At 41.3% G+C, this 16,828-nt stretch overlaps 1 protein-coding gene across 7 annotated transcripts in view; it reads left to right on the top strand.

The window, feature by feature from the left end:
• The window catches only part of HTT (huntingtin), a 165,077-nt gene that overhangs the window by 111,417 nt on the left and 36,832 nt on the right, over window positions 1-16,828 (top strand). For 5 of the 7 annotated variants that reach the window (XM_088131224.1, XM_088131222.1, XM_088131221.1 and 2 more), the window contains 4 exons: window positions 8,872-9,017; window positions 14,533-14,710; window positions 15,406-15,507; window positions 16,196-16,383. In XM_088131224.1, coding sequence (XP_087987350.1) covers window positions 8,872-9,017; window positions 14,533-14,710; window positions 15,406-15,507; window positions 16,196-16,383 — 614 coding nt within the window. The remainder of the gene's footprint in view (window positions 1-8,871; window positions 9,018-14,532; window positions 14,711-15,405; window positions 15,508-16,195; window positions 16,384-16,828) is intronic. The other 2 variants (XM_088131223.1, XM_088131220.1) reach the window with 1 other exon arrangement.

Below are 16,828 nucleotides of genomic sequence, written 5' to 3'. Positions count from 1 at the left end.
ATTTTATTTTATTTTATTTATTTATTTATTTTATTTTTTGTCCTGACCTGTCTCCTTTTTCAGCTGTTCACCCATCAGCTTAAGCTGATACACTGCCTACGCACATACTAAGACAGAAAGGGTTCGATTCTCTCTTATACAGAATACAGGTAGTTCTCGACTTACGACGGCAGTTGGGACCAGAATTTCTATCGCTGAGCGATGTGGTTGTAAAGTGTGACTGCGTTGCTTAGCAACAGTAATCCCTGCAGTCCCAGTTGCTGTCATTAACCAATCCCATCATCATTGGACGAGGCAACTTCCTGTCGGTTTCCCACAACCAAGGTCAATGGGGAAGCCGGCAGGAAGTTGCAAGTCCCAGGCCCACAGGCAGGTAAGTGGCTGCTGCCAGGTGGGGGAAAGAGTAGGCGGGGGTGCAGGGGAGGGTGCACCGATTAGGGTTAAGGTTATGATTGTCTGCCTTATGTTTTCTTGGGTCTCTGTGGCAAGTCCTATGGCTTTAAATGCTGCTTCTAAGGCTGCAAAGAATTCTAACTGACTAGCATCGTCTATGTTACACTTGAGGCCTTTCTGGAGGATGTTGCGTTCTGTGGGACAGTGGATGGCTGGACAAGTTGACTCCCATTCAGGTTCAGGGACCTCTTTGCTTCTGGGGTTTAGCTTGAATAGTTTTGTTTGGAGTTTTGATTTCCTTTTTTCAGCTTGTGTTAGGGATGTAGTCTTGATGGAGGTTGTCAGCATTTTTGTGTGTTCTGGGGTCATAGTTTGCTCCAGTTGCTCCTTGAGGTTATTTGTGGTGTACTGATATTTGTTTAGTCTGAGGTGAGCATCCACGATCATTAGCTATGTCATTTTTCAGCCATTTTGCTGAGCTATTTTCCATCCAGCTATGCAGTTTATCATACCACAGACCAGAAGAACACTGAATCAGAACCAACTCAAAGCAGAGGACAGAGCAGCCCTCAAAAACCTAAACCATCATCATCCTCCCAGCAAACAAAGGTCAAACCACGGTTATCATGGATAGATCACAATACATACAAAAAGCCAAAGAATTACTGGAGGACAAAGAAACCTACATCCCAGTAAACATCAACCCAGTACAGAAACTAGACAACCAGATCAAGAGAACCGTTAACGACCTAACCAAGAAAGGTCAAATCACAAAAGAAGAACAGTGGCAGATGAAAAGCAGTGAACCCATCCTCCCACACTTTTATGGAGACCCAAAAATACACAAGCCCGACATACCTCTTCGTCCAATTGTATCGTTACCAGGGACTTACAAAAAAAATCTCACGGGGGGAGTGATTATCCCATCAACTCCCCACTACACTGCCTCCAGAAAATGAAAAACCTAAAAATAGATGAAGATGAAATTATGGTTTCATTCGATGTCACAGCACTCTTTACATCCATAGACTCAGAACTTGTAAAAGAATCCATGGCAATGGATTGTGAAAGAATCCATGAATAGTGAAAGAATCCATGGCAATCCAACCTAACTGAATACTGTACACTAAGATTGAAATACCCAGAATTGTGGACCTCATCAATCTTTGCCTCGCTACTTATTTTCAGTTTGATGGACAAATATACCCACAAATCAGAGGAACACTCATGGGATCACCACTCTCAGGACTCATAGCAGAGACTGTAATGCAGCGTCTAGAAACTATAGCACTCCCACACATACAACCCAAAGTATGGATCCGGTATGTAGATGACACCTTTGTCATAATAAAAAAGGAACAACTAGAGAAGACACATGAAACAATCAACAACATCTTCAAAGGAATAAAATTCCCAAGGGAAGAAGAAAACAACAACACACTACCCTTCCTGGATATCCTCATCAGCAGAGGAAATGACGGCAAATTAGAAACACAAGTCTATCAAAAAACAACCCACATTAACCAAGTACTCCGTTACCAAAGGATCAACCCAACCTCCCACAAGAAGAGCTGTGTAAGAACATTATTCAAACGAGCACAAACACACTGCAGTAACCCAGAACAGCAGAAAAAGGAAACAGACCACCTATACAACAGCTTCCAACAAAATGGATACCCACGCAACTTTATCAGAAAGTGCCTGTCCACTCAACCCACTACAGCACAACCGACACAAGCTATGAAAAGGATCACACTGCCATACATCAGAAACGTCTCAGAAACCACCAACAGACTATTACAACCACACGGCATCTCCGTGGCACACAAACCAACTGAAGCCCTGCAAAACATCTTAAGTAAACCAAAAGACCCAGTAGCCCAAGAAGAAAAAACAGGAGTCATCTACAGCACACAGTGTAAGGACTGTAACAGCCGCTATGTAGGACAACAGGCAGAAGACTAGGAGAGCGCATCCATGAACGCCAGCTAGCAGTCAGAAGCCATGAGGAAAACTCCTTAATTTCACAACAGCTGGACAGACTCAATCATACTTTAAACTGGGAAACTATGAGCATCCTAGACCAAGCTAAATCCAAAACACTGGGAAATGCCTGGAAGCCTGGCACTCAGGCACATCAACCATCAATAGACAAATAGAGGTTAACCACATTTACACACCATTCAAAAGAGACAATAAGAAAGCTAAGAGGGAAACAAAAAGACCAGAACACATCCTCTCCTGTAGCTTACACCCAGATAAGCAGGGATTGACACCAGACAAACAATCAAGCAGAAAACAATGCCCTAATCGAGGAACTACCAAGGAGAAAACCACACGCCCACCAACACTGGCAGGGCAAGGCACTGTATATAAACAGGGAGCAAACCCCACACCCTTCTAGCACTGAAGATGTTACCTAGCGGGGTGACGAAACGTCTGCAAGCAAACAGCCAAGCTCAGAGAGCGCCAAGGACTCCACAGTTATTAATTTGAACTAGAGATTAGATCAAGTTTTAATTCTGCTTTATCACCAGTCAAAACTTGTCTCAGGTCACATTATTGTTTTATTTGTATGTTCTAGAAGTCATGGCACTATAATGCTCTGTTTATTTTTTTGTTTAGTTTTCCATTTTTTAATCTGCCCAACATGTTTAGAATGGCCATGCAGGTACAGCTGTAGCTAACACTTCGTGAGGTAGATTTCATCATAGCTTAATTTTTCAGTCTCAGCAAAATGTCAGAGTCTGCACGCTCAATTCCCAAGACCAGTAAATCCCCTGGAGTCTATTTGTTTCCAGCAGAGATTTCTTTATTGAGAAGCAGCATACAGCATTCCATAGAAAAGGCTGAGACTGACCCTCCCCGGCCAGGGCTCTCCTTTTAACCCCCCTCTATTCTACTTTTCCCGCTTGAATTCTTCGCGCCTCTTCCCGGGTCTCACGGCCGTTCGACCCTGCTGGCGCCTCTAGCTGAGATAACGGTTGCACCTGGCCCTTCTTGTTTTCTCATTCTCCCTCCCTCTGACTTTTATGGCAGGAACCAGCAAGCAGGTATACAAATCATGGTTCTTGTCTTAACTAACATTCTAACCTATTAGCTATTCATCACAATCCTACATTTTAAGCATATTTTCTAATAGCCTGTAATTGGTAGCTTGCGCAGATCCTGACAGTTCTTGGTCCAGGTCATTCCTGGGATAGTCCATTCCAATTTGTTCCCAGTCCCAGAATGCGATATGGGAAAGTGGAGGGCTCTCTAAGAGGATTCTTCTTATATTACTTTGAAAGAAAAGATATTCTCTCCTTTGCTGCTTTTTTCAGTTCTTTAATTAAGAAAAGGTTTAGCTGTTGTGATGCAGACAAACTTATTTTTATTTCCTTCCTTCCTCCCAGAGAGCCAGCGGCCCAAAATCTTACTCTTTTTTAAATTTATTTTTATTAGAATTTTTGAATATAATAAGAGTATAAAAAATTAAAGGGAAAAGAAGGACAGAAAAAAAGAAAAAACAAAGCTATGATTTCCGCCCTTCTTTCTATTGAATAGTTGCCATCTTAGTCTTTCCCCTCCCTCTTTAATCCTTTTTATTGTTTTTTTTAATTTTATACATAACGTATGTATGTATGTATGTATGTATGTATGTATGTATGTATGTATGTATGTATCTGCCCATCTCACCCAAAGCGACTCTGGGCAGTGTACAACAATAAAATAACAAGTGAATAAAAATAGGCATATAAAAAGTTATTAAAATGAAAACATTATCACAAATTTTAAAACTTTTAAGTTTTAAAATATACAAACCCCATGGAGAGAGCAAAATATCAGTTACAGTGGAGCCATCTAAGAATGTCTCCAGTTTTCAAAGAGCTCCAGGCCTGATGAGACAACCAAATGTATAAATCATCAGTTCAGTCTTTTCTTCTTTCAACAAAAAGTCCATATAAGATTTCCAGTCTTTCAAAAAAGTCTTTATTGTTTCTTCCCTGACCAAACTGGTCAGCTTTGCCATTTCTGCAGGCTCCATCTATTTCATAATCCAGTCTTCTACTGTGCGTATTTCATTATTCTTCCATCATTGTACATACAATCTTGCTGCATTTACCACATACAACATTAATTTCCCATATTTCTTTTCTAGTTCAATGTCCATAAAACCCAGTAGGAATAATTCTGGTTTCATCATAATGTTAATCTGCAATATATTTTGCATCATTGCATGGATTTGCACCTAGAATTTCTTTGCTTTTTCACAAGTCTGCCATGCATGATAAAAAGTCCCTTCTTCCTTTTCATACTTCCAACGCTGGTTCAATATTCCTTTGTACATTTTTGACAGCTTGACCAGTGTCATAAACCAATGATACATCATTTTATAAAAAAAAGTCTCTTAAATTATGGCACAGTATAAGTTTAACACTAGTTTTCCACATTTTCTCCCATGTATCCATATTTATATTATAACCAAAATGGATGGATGTTAATAATGACATATTTGGGCACAGTCTGGGTTTATATTCACTTTGTCATATCATAAGAAACTACCCAAACATCAGATTGTGATCTTCCAATTCCAGCATTCTCTTATTTCTTAACAGTATCCACTCCTTCCATTCATACTAAACAAAATGCAGCAAAGTACAATTTGAGATTAGGTATCCCTAATCCTTTATTATTATTATTATTTTGCATCCAGTAAAATCTTATATTTCACCGTTTTTTCCTCTGCAATATAAACCTTGATAAATCTTTTTGCCATTGTTTAAAAGGTACATCATTTTTCAATATTGGTATTGTCTGAAATAAAAATAATATACTGGCTAGTGCATTCATTTTTATCACTGATATTCTACCGTACAATGATAATTTCAACTTTTCCCAGTTTAACAAATCTTTCTTAATTTCACTCCACAATTTAACATAATTATTCTGGTACAATTCATATTAGACGTAATAATACCTATATACTTTACCTTCTTCTCAGTTTGAAAGCCAGTTTTATCCATCAATTTTTTTTTGGACTTCCACCTGCACATTTTTACTCAACATTTTAGTTTTTTGTTTATGATCTTTAAATCCAGTTAGCTCACCAGATTCTTTTAATTTATCCATTAATATTTCTAGGGGATTTTCTGTTATCAAAACAAGACCATCTGCAAATGCCCTTAATTTATCTCTCCTTTTTCACTTTCACTCCAGTAATTTTATCTTCTTGTCTTATATTCCTAGTGAGAACCTCCAACACTAAAATAATAATGGTGAGAGCGGGCATCCTTGTCTTGTCCCCTTTTGTATATTAAATAATCTTTTCAGTTCACCATTAACTATTATTTGAGCTGTCTGTAATGTATATATCAATTTTACCCATTTAATAAAACAATCTCCAAAGTCCATTCTTTCCGATGTTTTAAATATGAATATCCAGTTCATATTTTCTTGTCTTATATCCCTAGTGAGAACCTCCAACACTAAAATAATAATGGTGAGAGCAGGCATCCTTGTCTTGTCCCCTTTTGTATATTAAATAATCTTTTCAGGCTTTTTCAATGTCAAGAAAGATCAATACTGTTTGTCTTTATGCTGTTCTAAATATTCTATTATATTAACAACATTTCTTATGTTATCTCTCAGTTGTCTTTTTGGGAAAAATCCACATTGGTCTTCATGTAAAAGGTCCTTCATAATAGCTTTCATTCTTTTTGCTAAAATTGCTGTGAATATTCTATAGTCATTATTTAGTAATTATATTGGATGGTAATTTTTTGGGTGAGGTTGGATCTTGACTTTCTTTGTGTATCAGTGTGATATTTGCTCCTTTCCAAGATTCTGGAATCATTCCTTTTTCCAAGACAGAGTTTATTACCGTCCATAAGGGCTATATCTGTTCATCTTCAACATATTTGTAATACAGTACAATCCCGGTGCTTTCCCTGGTTTACTCTTTTTTATTGCTTCCATAATTTCTCTTACTGTTATAGGGCCATTCAACATCTGTTTTTGTGGTTCAGTTAGTTTTGGCAGCTTTGATTTCTCTAAATATTAATCTGTTTTCTCCTTTTGAACCTCCTTGCCTTTGTATAATTTTGCATAATATTTTTCAAAGATCTTTTGCATTTCTATATTTATCTATCATATCTTTTCCTTTTTGCAATTTTATTACCATTTTTTCCCTCTTTCTTTCCTCAACTTACATGCTAACCATTTCCCTGGTTTATTTGCTAGTTCAAAGGTTTTTTGTTTTGCAAAACTCATTTTTATTTATATTTCTTTAACTGTCAACATAAAAAACTGTTGTAGAAGTTTTGTTTCAGATCAAATCAAATCTTTATTACAGTTATAGACCCGCAAAAGGAGGGTGGGGTACAGTCAATTGAAAAGCATAGAAGATAAAAATTATGAAAAGCTAGAAGATATAATATATATATATATATATATATATATATATATATATATATATATTAAAACAGAAAGTATATAAAAAAACCAAAGAATCTAAAAGGGGTAGAGGCATTAGATGGGTGTAGGGGAGCATAAAGATTAGTATGTGGAATTACAGAACACTCTAGTCTGGCAAACTAGATGCTTGTTAAATCAAGTTTATGGCCCAGGTCATCATCTGATGAATTTTAAGTGCTGCCGCACAGAACCTGTCCACATTGTATGTTGCAGCAGGGTTGGTACCTGGAAGCAGCAGGGAGGTGTAGAACTGTCCTGTGCACCCTGAGTGCAGCAATGGTGAGATGAGGCTCGTGCAAATGTCTTTGTAGTGCAGGCACTGGAGAAGCACATGCTCCAGAGTCACAGGGACCTTGTTTCTGAGGGGAAGGAATCTTCCTGTTTTAGCCTTCAGGGACAGCTGAGGGGAGGGCATGACATCGCGCCAGAGTAAAGGCCCTCCGATGTTTAGGTACTTTAAGTTTAGTTAAGTATGCCATAGAGGAGGTGGAGTATCCATTGGAGTCACTGGCAATAAAGGTTGGGGTCCTGGCTAGATCCAATAGATCCAGTTGGTGCTCTGAGGCTTTCTTCTTCTTCGTGTAATGGCTTCCTCCTGCAAAGCCCCAGAGCCGCCAGCGCAAAGGGAGCGTGGTGCGTCTGAGCGACAAAGGAGGGAAGGAGGGCGCGGTACTGCATGTGAGGAAGCAAAGGAGGGAAGGAGAGTGCTGGTGTGTGTGAGTGAGTGAAGGACAGAAGAAGGGTGTGGTACGTGCGTGCACGTGAGTGAAGGGGGAAGGAGGATGCGGGTGCATGCAAGCGAACAAAAGGGGAAGGAGGGTGCAGTGTGTGCATGTGAGTAAAGGTGGGAAGGAGGGTGCAGTTCATGTGAGGGAAGGAAGGCTGGGGTAGGTGGGGGAGACTTACCCAAGCGACTTGTGACCTCCCCTGCCAACTTCCCCATTGACTTTGCTTGTGGGAAGGCAGCAGGGAAAGTTGCAAATGGCAATCACATGATCGCAGGATGCTTGTCAACTAGTCGTAAGTGCGAACAGGTTGCCAAGTATCCAGTTCATGATCACATGACCATGGGGGTGCTACAATGGCTGTCATTTCCGGGACCAGTAATAAGTCCATTTTTTCAGCACCATCGTAACTTCATACGGTCGCTGAACAAATGGTCGTAACTTGAGCACTACCTGTATATCTTTTCTGGTTGTACTGTACATCAAAATTATTCCTTCCATTGTATCCCAATGGAATGGATCCCCTTTTCTTCTAAGTGTATCTGTCAAAAGAAAGTAATCTTTTCCTTTTCCTCAAAATCCTGAGAGGTTTCTTTTAAAACAATAACATCTTTATCATTTATCTTTGGGCCAGCTGCCCAAAATCTTTCTAGTGGAAATCTGGACAAAGGCTCAGCCTGAAACTTCACCAGTTCCTCCATGATGTAACTGTGCAGGGCCTCTCCAAGGCTTTAGAGGGAAGGATAACAGGCTGCTGGCCATTTGCAGAATGAGAGAGGGGGGACCCAGGGCCCATGTCCTGGCCATCCACAGCAACTCTGATGTCTCCAAGTTGGATCACAAGCCTTAGTCTGAGCCTGGTGGGACTATCCTAGTTTAGCCTCCCCACCTGCTCTGGACTATCCTAGTTTAGCCTCCCCATTTGCTCTGGATAAGAGTCCTGCCAATCAGCTGAATGTCAACAAATCAGAATCTCAGAATCTTGAGAATATGGAACATGCAAGAAGAATGAATGAAAAATCTTGGTAGTTACTGGCCAGTTAGATCATTCTAAAGATCTTCAAACTTACAGCCGCCTTTTGATTCTCGGAGAACAAACCAATCTAATCAACACATTTTAAAGGATATGCTGTTAGAATATTTTAATTAGAGAAAAAATATAGCAGGGATAACCACTGCCATTTTTGTTTCATTGTTTGTGAAAATACTACCATTCAGGATATTTTAAAAGTTCTGCCTGTTATAAAACCAATGTTTGTTGATGGTGTTTGTTTTATGACCATGTCCTTTTTCACAGGAGACCCAGAAATCTTTCAGTCCACGATGGTTCTGGCTCATGCTCTGAGCCATTACCTGGTGTTGCTTTCCAAACTCCCAGCCTCCCTCCGCATTCCCCATGAGAAAGAGAGTGACATTTTGAAGTTTGTTGTAATGCTGCTAGAGGTAAGACAACCAGTATATCAAAACACATGTAAGTTAAATAATTTTATGTCATTACATTGTAAAAAGTGAAGAATCATAGAGAATCTCGCAGTGCTGCTGACTATCATTATTTTGCCACAATTCCACTGTGATGGCGTATCTGGAAAATATTTGAAATATTGAGTTAGCCACGTTATGATTTCTGTATTTGTGGCTTTTTGCACTATTGGATAACCTCCCATAAAAGGAGTGATACTTTTATTCTAAAGAAGGCCCAGTTTGAAACTCTGATTTGTTACTGGGTTTTGAGTGTGAATTCTTCCTGTCATAACTTAATCTGAACTCAGATTTATGGGTGAACTCTAGTTTCTTTCCAGTGACTACCCAAATTGATTGTGAAGAATGAAAGGCAATAGGAAGTGTGCCTAAAAAAGCACAACGTTCTCAATCTAACTTGTTTTCAGAAATACTTAAAGGCAACCTCCAGTTCCATGTCTACAAAACAAATCACCCTGTTGACTTGAGGTTGACATCAGTATGGATTCTCCTGGGTGCTCCATGCTTTCTCACACAGGGACCCACCTCAGGTCAACCATTACTGCTGAGTACTGTTCGGCCACTGTCCGGGTCTGCCAAGAACAACCCTCACCTCATTCCTCCTTAAAAATCTTGACATATAAAGAATATTCCCCATTTTTCTCCCTCTTTATTTATTATTTACTTTTTAATTTATTTATTATTAAATTTATATGCCGCTCATCTCCCCCAGAGGGTGACCCTTCAGGATTAGCTTTCACCCTATGTTCTTAGCAGTTAAAAATAAACTTGAACTCCCATAGCCTCATCTTACTGGTGTTCCTTGTTCTCAGTTCTGCAGTAGCCACTTCCACAATCTGTAAGTTCAGGCAGCCCCACGTACTTCAATAGGAGATGTAGATTATGTGACCGTGAAGAAATGTGGTCACATAACTACTCAAGACATGTTGCACCAGAAGCGTCCCAATAGTGGGCAAAATACTGAACCAACGAAGAGAGAGAGTGGAGGGTTTTCTCCTTTCCTAAATATGATCGTTGCTGAACCTCCTCCAGACCATACCATTCAGGAACTTCCGAAACCAAATTGTCTGTGCTAGAAGCAATTTGAGGTGGCCCAGGATTCCCCAAAACATTCCATTCCCAAATGAGTTTTGCACATCTCTAGATTAAATTTCAGTTTTTAAAGAACTGTATTAAATGTCAACAAAGAATGAAACGTAAGAAAACAGAAAAAAGGGGGAATGAAAAAAGATCAGATTAAACTTCGGAGGATAGAAAACCATATGGTTTGAATTAACAGAACTACAAATATAAACACTGTAATTTTTAAAAGGAAAAATAAAAACTAATTGAAACTATATCATAATTCACAGAACAGGTCAGGTGAAGATTTAGGCTTCTGGTGTTAATTGCTAAAATTATGCATAATTTTAATGGATTAATTTCAAATTCTGGGAAGAGCAAGTAAACCAGGAGAGCAAACAGGACTTTTTGCAGAAGAGAGAAGAACCAAAGAAGGGGAGTCACGGATGACTATTTCTTGCAGTTGATTAACTGCCAACTGCTGCTACAATTTCCTGAGGGTTCCTGCTGATTATTTATTTGATTTATAAGGTGCCTAATTGCAAGTGACTCATGGTGGTTTAAAACAGTTTATTAAAAAAAAAACATAAAGACAAAACAGGAGACTCTAATGATAATAATATTGGTTGGCCTGCTGAAGACTGTTGATGGTTCAGCCCAAAGAACTCCCCAAGACAGCGCAGGTACAGTTCTGTTGTGTTTATTAGCTTCCACCTCAAGACATCAATCTCTCCAGACTGAATCTACACTTCCCAAGCCAGCCAGCCAAAACACCGTGAATTCCTTAGGGTGGTGCCAGTCTCATCCTCTTAACCTTCCCACACTCCTGCTGGGGGCTAAGGAAATGCTTATCTCCCCGAGCGCGGCCTTCATCCAACCATTCCATCACAACTGTTCTTCAATGGAGCACTTACTCTTGTTATTCAAGCTGAGGCAGCCCCAGTGGCATATAAGGAATTCACTGTCCAGAGGGTGACCTCAGTGAGTGCACAAACAGGAAAAGCACGCAGGAGCTTGGCTGAGGAAGTGAGACAGGAAGCACTTCCTTTTTCTTCCTTCTTTCCTTTTCCTCCTTTTCCTTCACCCAGGGAGGGAGTTTTTCATGACCAGAACAAGCAAATGGGGAGCAAACAGGGAAGGTTTGTGGGAGAGTTTGGCTAGAGGAGTTGCAGGGGAGAAACATGGGCAGCAGGGAAGGTATTGTCATGGTCAGCACAGTCTTGCAGTGTTTGACCTCCTACCCAAAGAGGACCCGCACTATACTTGGCTTCGGGTGTAAGCTTGCTTGCTTACAGGAAGAGAAACTGAGGGGACGTTGAGGGAATTACTACGGTGAAACTCATGAGGGAAGAAGAGAGGTTTCTAGGCAGGACAACGGAAGATCTTCAGGAGAGTCAGGAAGTGAAGAGAAGAGCCAATCATGTGGAAGCCCGTTATTCCAGTAATGTACACTGGCCTCTTTAGGTTGCACCTTATGGCAGACAGACACAGCTCTCTGAAATGCTGAGGAGAAGAAGGGATGTGTACCGGAACTGGAACAAAAGGCATGGAACTAGGTAGTATTCAGAAACTATAGGAACTCTGTCAGAAAGGCTGTTGAGCTGAGACTTGTCAGAGATGCCAAAAACAACAAAAAAGGGTTCTTTCACTACATAGAAACAAAAGGGAAGCAAAAGTGGTTGTAGATCCATTCGGAAGAGAAGGTGTGAGAAGGCAGAACTTCTTTACTCCCATTTTGCATTTGTCTTCTCTTATGCTACTGGGGAAGGAAGAACTGCACCTTAGACTAGACAAGAAAGTGCAAGAGAGAATTTGGCTAATTTAAATGAATTCGAGTCTCCAGGGTCAGATGGATTAAAATCCCAGAGTCTTGATGGGACTAGCAGAAGTGACTGCAGGACCAATCTCAGTAATCTTTAAGAACTCCTGGTGAAGTCCAGGAGACTGGAGAAGAGCAAATGTTGTCCCATCTTCAAAAAGGGAAAGGAGGAGGACCTGGAAAACTACAGACTTGTTCTACTGGGCAAGGTTCTCAGACAGATTATCAAGAAGCATATTTGTGAGCATTTGGATAGGCGTGCTACAATTAACAGGAACAACATGAGTTTGTCACAGATTGCACCAATTAACCTCTTTCTTTGATAGAAGTCGCAGCTTGGTAGATCAGGGGAATGCTGGACCAACGTGCCCTTCTCACAGTTACCTACCCCTTGATCACCTCCCATTTGGACTACTGTAATGCGCTGTACATGGGCTGCCCTTGAGGCGTATCTGGAAGCTTCAGTTGGTTCAAAATGCAGTGGCCCACACAGTTTTGCACAAGCCTAGATGTGCGCATGTGTCACCTCTTTTGCAAAAGCTTCATTGGTTGCCAGTTTGCTTCCAGGTCCAATTCAAGTGCTGGTTATCACCTTTAAAGCACTACCTCGCTTGGGGCCAGCTTATTTGAAGGACTGCCTCACCCCAGTTACATCTACCCGGCCCACCAAAGCGGGGAGGCAGGGTATGTTGCGGGTCCCTTCAGTGAGGGAGGTCCATCTAGTGGGACCGAGAAAAGGGTCCCTCTCTGTGGTGGCTCCCTCCCTATGGAATATTCCCCCGGAGATAAGACTGGCCCCCTCCCTGATACTTTTCTGGAAGGCCCTGAAGATGTGGATTTGTCAGTGGTCTCTGTTGGACTCTCCCTGGCATTTCTATTCGTTGCAACCCTTCCAATAAGTGGCAGTAGAACAGAGACCTGATATATGCCTGCTAGGTCAAGAATTGCAAGGGTAATTCCTTCTCTATTGCCAAAGTAAAGCTGCTTCTAGTAAAATCTACCTCATTATGTGTGTAGCTATTTCCACAATGCTTCTCAGGGTTAAATCAGAGCATGCATTGCAGTGGCTGACAGTCTCCCTCATGCTGGTCAGGTGGCGTCTTGCCTCTCCAGCCACCCTCCTCCTCCAGGGCTGTCTGCTCTGTGAAGACACGTCTCTCATCCGCTCATCTCCCTTCTTCAGCAGTAGTTTTTAGACCTTGCCCTGGTCTCCGGAGCTGTTAGCTCCGCTAGGTAGACCAGATAAAAAAATCAGCTCCACAGGAAGACTCAAACTTCGTTTTATTGAGAATTTTGCAAGTCTGATTATACTTCACCTCTCTCCTCCTCATACCCCAGTGAATCAGAGGGGCATTTGCCTGAGCTGCTTCTGAATAGTACCTTGCTCCTCGGGAGTCAGAGAGTGCTTCAGGCAATAGTTCTTGCACATTTCTGTCAAGATCATCTCCCTTACTCTTGACAGGAGCCAACAGGCCTGCAACAGCTGATGCGGTCAGAATCCATTTTGGGTCCCTGTCATCATTTTTCTCCTCCTCCTTTTTCTCTTTAAGTCTACCAACTCCACACCCCCTTCCCTTTGCAAAACTCAGTTTCCCTTTCCTGTGAGTAAGCTTTTCCCTCTTGAGAGTTCTTACGCTGTCATACAGTCTGCCATGCTTTCCTTCCTTCGTTTGCTTGCTTGCTTAAATAAATTGTGCTCAAAGTCTTTGTGTCTAGTCAATTCCATGGATGGATGGATGGATGGATGGATGGATGGATGGATGGATGGATGGATGGATGGATGGATGGATGGATATAAATTTTTTTTTTGAGAGGGACTTTTGTTTTATTACGTCAGATGTTTCCATGGGATCAGTCTGGAAGCTCAACAGGAATGATTGTGGGTTCCCCACTTCCCACCTAAGAAGATTAGAAATGAGAGGGAGAAAAGCAACAAACAGCACAGTGGGTTGCACAGTTACATACCAACTTGAAGAAGGATTTTGACTCACTTCTCAGAGTTTGTGGGTGCTTCCAAAAAGTAGGATGAACACACTGATGGGGGATGATGGGTCTGGGATGGCAGTGGAGAGAAGTGACTCTCACAGTTACCAAACATGTTCTTTAGCTACACAATAATCCCTTGGCAGAGTCTGCTGCAGAAACCGTTCTCAGGAAATACTTCCCCTTTCCCTATTACTGACAGTGTAAGGAAAGCATTTAGAGATGCAGTGATTAAGAGACCACGTAGTGACGCCTGAGAGGGGATCGAATTTTCCTAACACACTGGAGAAGCTGAGTGAATTTCCTTGTGCAGCTAAGCAGGTGATGAGATGAAGGTGTGCAAGGCAGCCAAGACACTGGGGTAAGCAGGGAAAAGGGGGTTGAAGAACGAGCCCCAGATGGATTAAACCAACTTCCATTTCCTTGGTCACCTGCAAGGCATTTTAGGGATAATGTATAAACCATGGCTACAGCGAACTACATGGAAACTTATGAGATTTGAAGTTACAAAGTGTGTTGGAAATATCAGCCCTTTAAAGCTTTTCCTGATCAGAGGGTGGTCGTGCCTTTAAATAAATGAGGAAGAACATGTACTTTTTTTTCTTGCTCTCACAGATACTGTCTTGGCACTTAATACGCAAGCACGTTCCACTAAGTATCGATCTTCAAGCTGTGTCGGATTGCTGTTGTCTGACGTTACAGCAGACCAACCTGTGGAACCTCCTGGCTTCAGCAGAATACATGACCCACGCCTCTTCTCTTATCCACTGTACCCGATTCATCCTGGAAGCAGGTGAGCTCAGGGGGGGATCTTTGGAGCAAGGGCTCCATCCAAAAGCATGATTCTTCTTAGTCCTTTTACAAGCTTCATTTCAGGGCTGTGGCATCCAGTAGACTGGGGTTTATTCCCATTGAAAGAGTCACCTTCTTTACCTGAACTATTGTTTCTTTCGTTTCATAATCTTCAGCAACTGAGAATGAGAGGCTACTGTCAGGTGTTATTTTTTTTAATGCACTTGATTCCTGGTGACCACATGGGCAAGTTCCTGCAGGTTTGGGGGGAAGATTTTTGGGAGTGGTTTGCCCTTGCCTCCTCCTCCTCCTCCTCCTCAGGGCTGAGAGACAGGGACTGGCCCAAAGTGCACCAGCTGGCTTGGTGCCTAGGGCAGGACTAGACCCATGTCCTCCTGGCTTCTAATCCAGTGCCTTTAACCACTACACCAGACTGGCTCTCACTGCCAATATAAATGAATGAAAACGGAGTGAGGGAAGTTCTAGAAAAAACCCTGTCGTGTAGCAGTGTATCAAACAGCTTCACCTGCAGCCATTCCAAGTACAAAGGCAAAGAATCTTCAGTAGTTGAAGCGAGTCTGTATTGTGAAGCTATTTCATGTCTGCTGAGGTTCATACGTACAATCTAAGATCTTTCAGTTCAGGAATGTTGAAAGATCAGTATTGGAAAATGCTTGTTGCTTCCATCTGATTCAGTGGCAATTGAACCGGGAAATCGCCTTCTTAGTCCAGAGAAAAGGAGGAAGATTCAGAAGGCTGCCAGTGAGAATGAAAGGGGCTCACTAGCACCAGGTAAAGGTAAAAATAATTCTGAGTATTGTGTTTGTGTAACTGTGTTTTTTGTTATGTGTAACTGTGTGTGATTGAAGGCAAAAGAAGAAGAGGACGGCAGAGGATGAGATGGTTAGATAGCATCACTGAAGCAATGAGCATGAAACTGAGCAAACTCAGGGAGGCAGTGAAGGACAGGAAGGCCTGGCGCGATGTGGTTCATGGGGTCACGAAGAGTCGGACACGACTTAACGACTAAACAACAACAAACTGTGTTTTGATATAAGTCATAGCTGAGTGTATAGTATATGTTATGGCTCTAACTAAGCTTACAGTAGTATGTGGACCAATGATGGCTGGAAATACATTGCAAGTAAGGAAGGCTAAATTAATTGTACATTTCAGTTCATGATTGCATTAAATGTATTTCTCTGAAGGCTTCAGAGTATGAATTAGGAGGGCGTGGGTTTTAGGCAAATAGCAGCTGGGGTTGAGTCTGTAAAAGAAAGGTTGAGAAATGACTTTTCCATTTTATATCTTCTCCAGCCTCAGTTTCCCTTTGGTAGTTGTACTTTGGAAATCAGAAATATATTAACACATTTAATACAGAGAGAGAGAGAGATACCAAGTCTCCGTTATTTAGAACTTAGTTTGATCGTAGTTATGAAAGTTATCTAACTATCATAATAAATTTTTGCTTTATTCTCCACTCAAGATTCTGAGTATATTACAGCAACTTGTGAAGTGGCAGCAGAGTTGGCAGAATGTCTGCAGTCTATCTTGGCTTTGGGGCACAAGAAAAACAGCCCTATCCCAGCATTCCTGACGCCTGTTCTGAAGAACATCATCATCAGCTTGTCTCGGCTGCCATTAGTAAACAGCTACGCAAGGGTTCCTCTCCTGGTACGTATTGAACGGTGAAGCTGATGCTGATAGCACTGCTGCTCTTCACCCTGCCGTGCATATTGTTTTGTTTTTACTCTAGTTCTAGCATTTTTAAGCATCTCAATATAAGTATTCTTTTATTATGACATATTTACAGTCCTAAAACCTCTTGAAGGTTCAGTTATTTTCTCCAGACAGTTTCCTTTAATGTATCAAAGAGCTGGAGTGCATGCAAAGATTATAGTTGCTTTAGAGAAATGTACTCTTGGCACGCTACAGATATGATGAAATCAGTAGGTCTATACTGTCTCCAACACTTTTGGTAAGTTTTAGGAAGCTACTCATACAATACAAGGTTGGTATTGGTGCCTGTGAAAAAAGAGAAAATTGGACCAGGCAATTCTTATCCCGGCCAAAGGCTTAGCAGAGTAGCTAACAGATAGAGCCAATGAATAAAGTCTTA

Source organism: Python bivittatus, unplaced genomic scaffold (genome assembly GCF_059951505.1).
Source record: "Python bivittatus isolate LINGU-HERP-01145 unplaced genomic scaffold, Pbiv_v1 ctg000970_np1212, whole genome shotgun sequence".
NCBI classification, from domain to species: domain Eukaryota; kingdom Metazoa; phylum Chordata; class Lepidosauria; order Squamata; family Pythonidae; genus Python; species Python bivittatus.
Note: the sequence above shows the minus strand (reverse complement) of the source record. Positions and strands in the feature narration are given on the sequence as shown.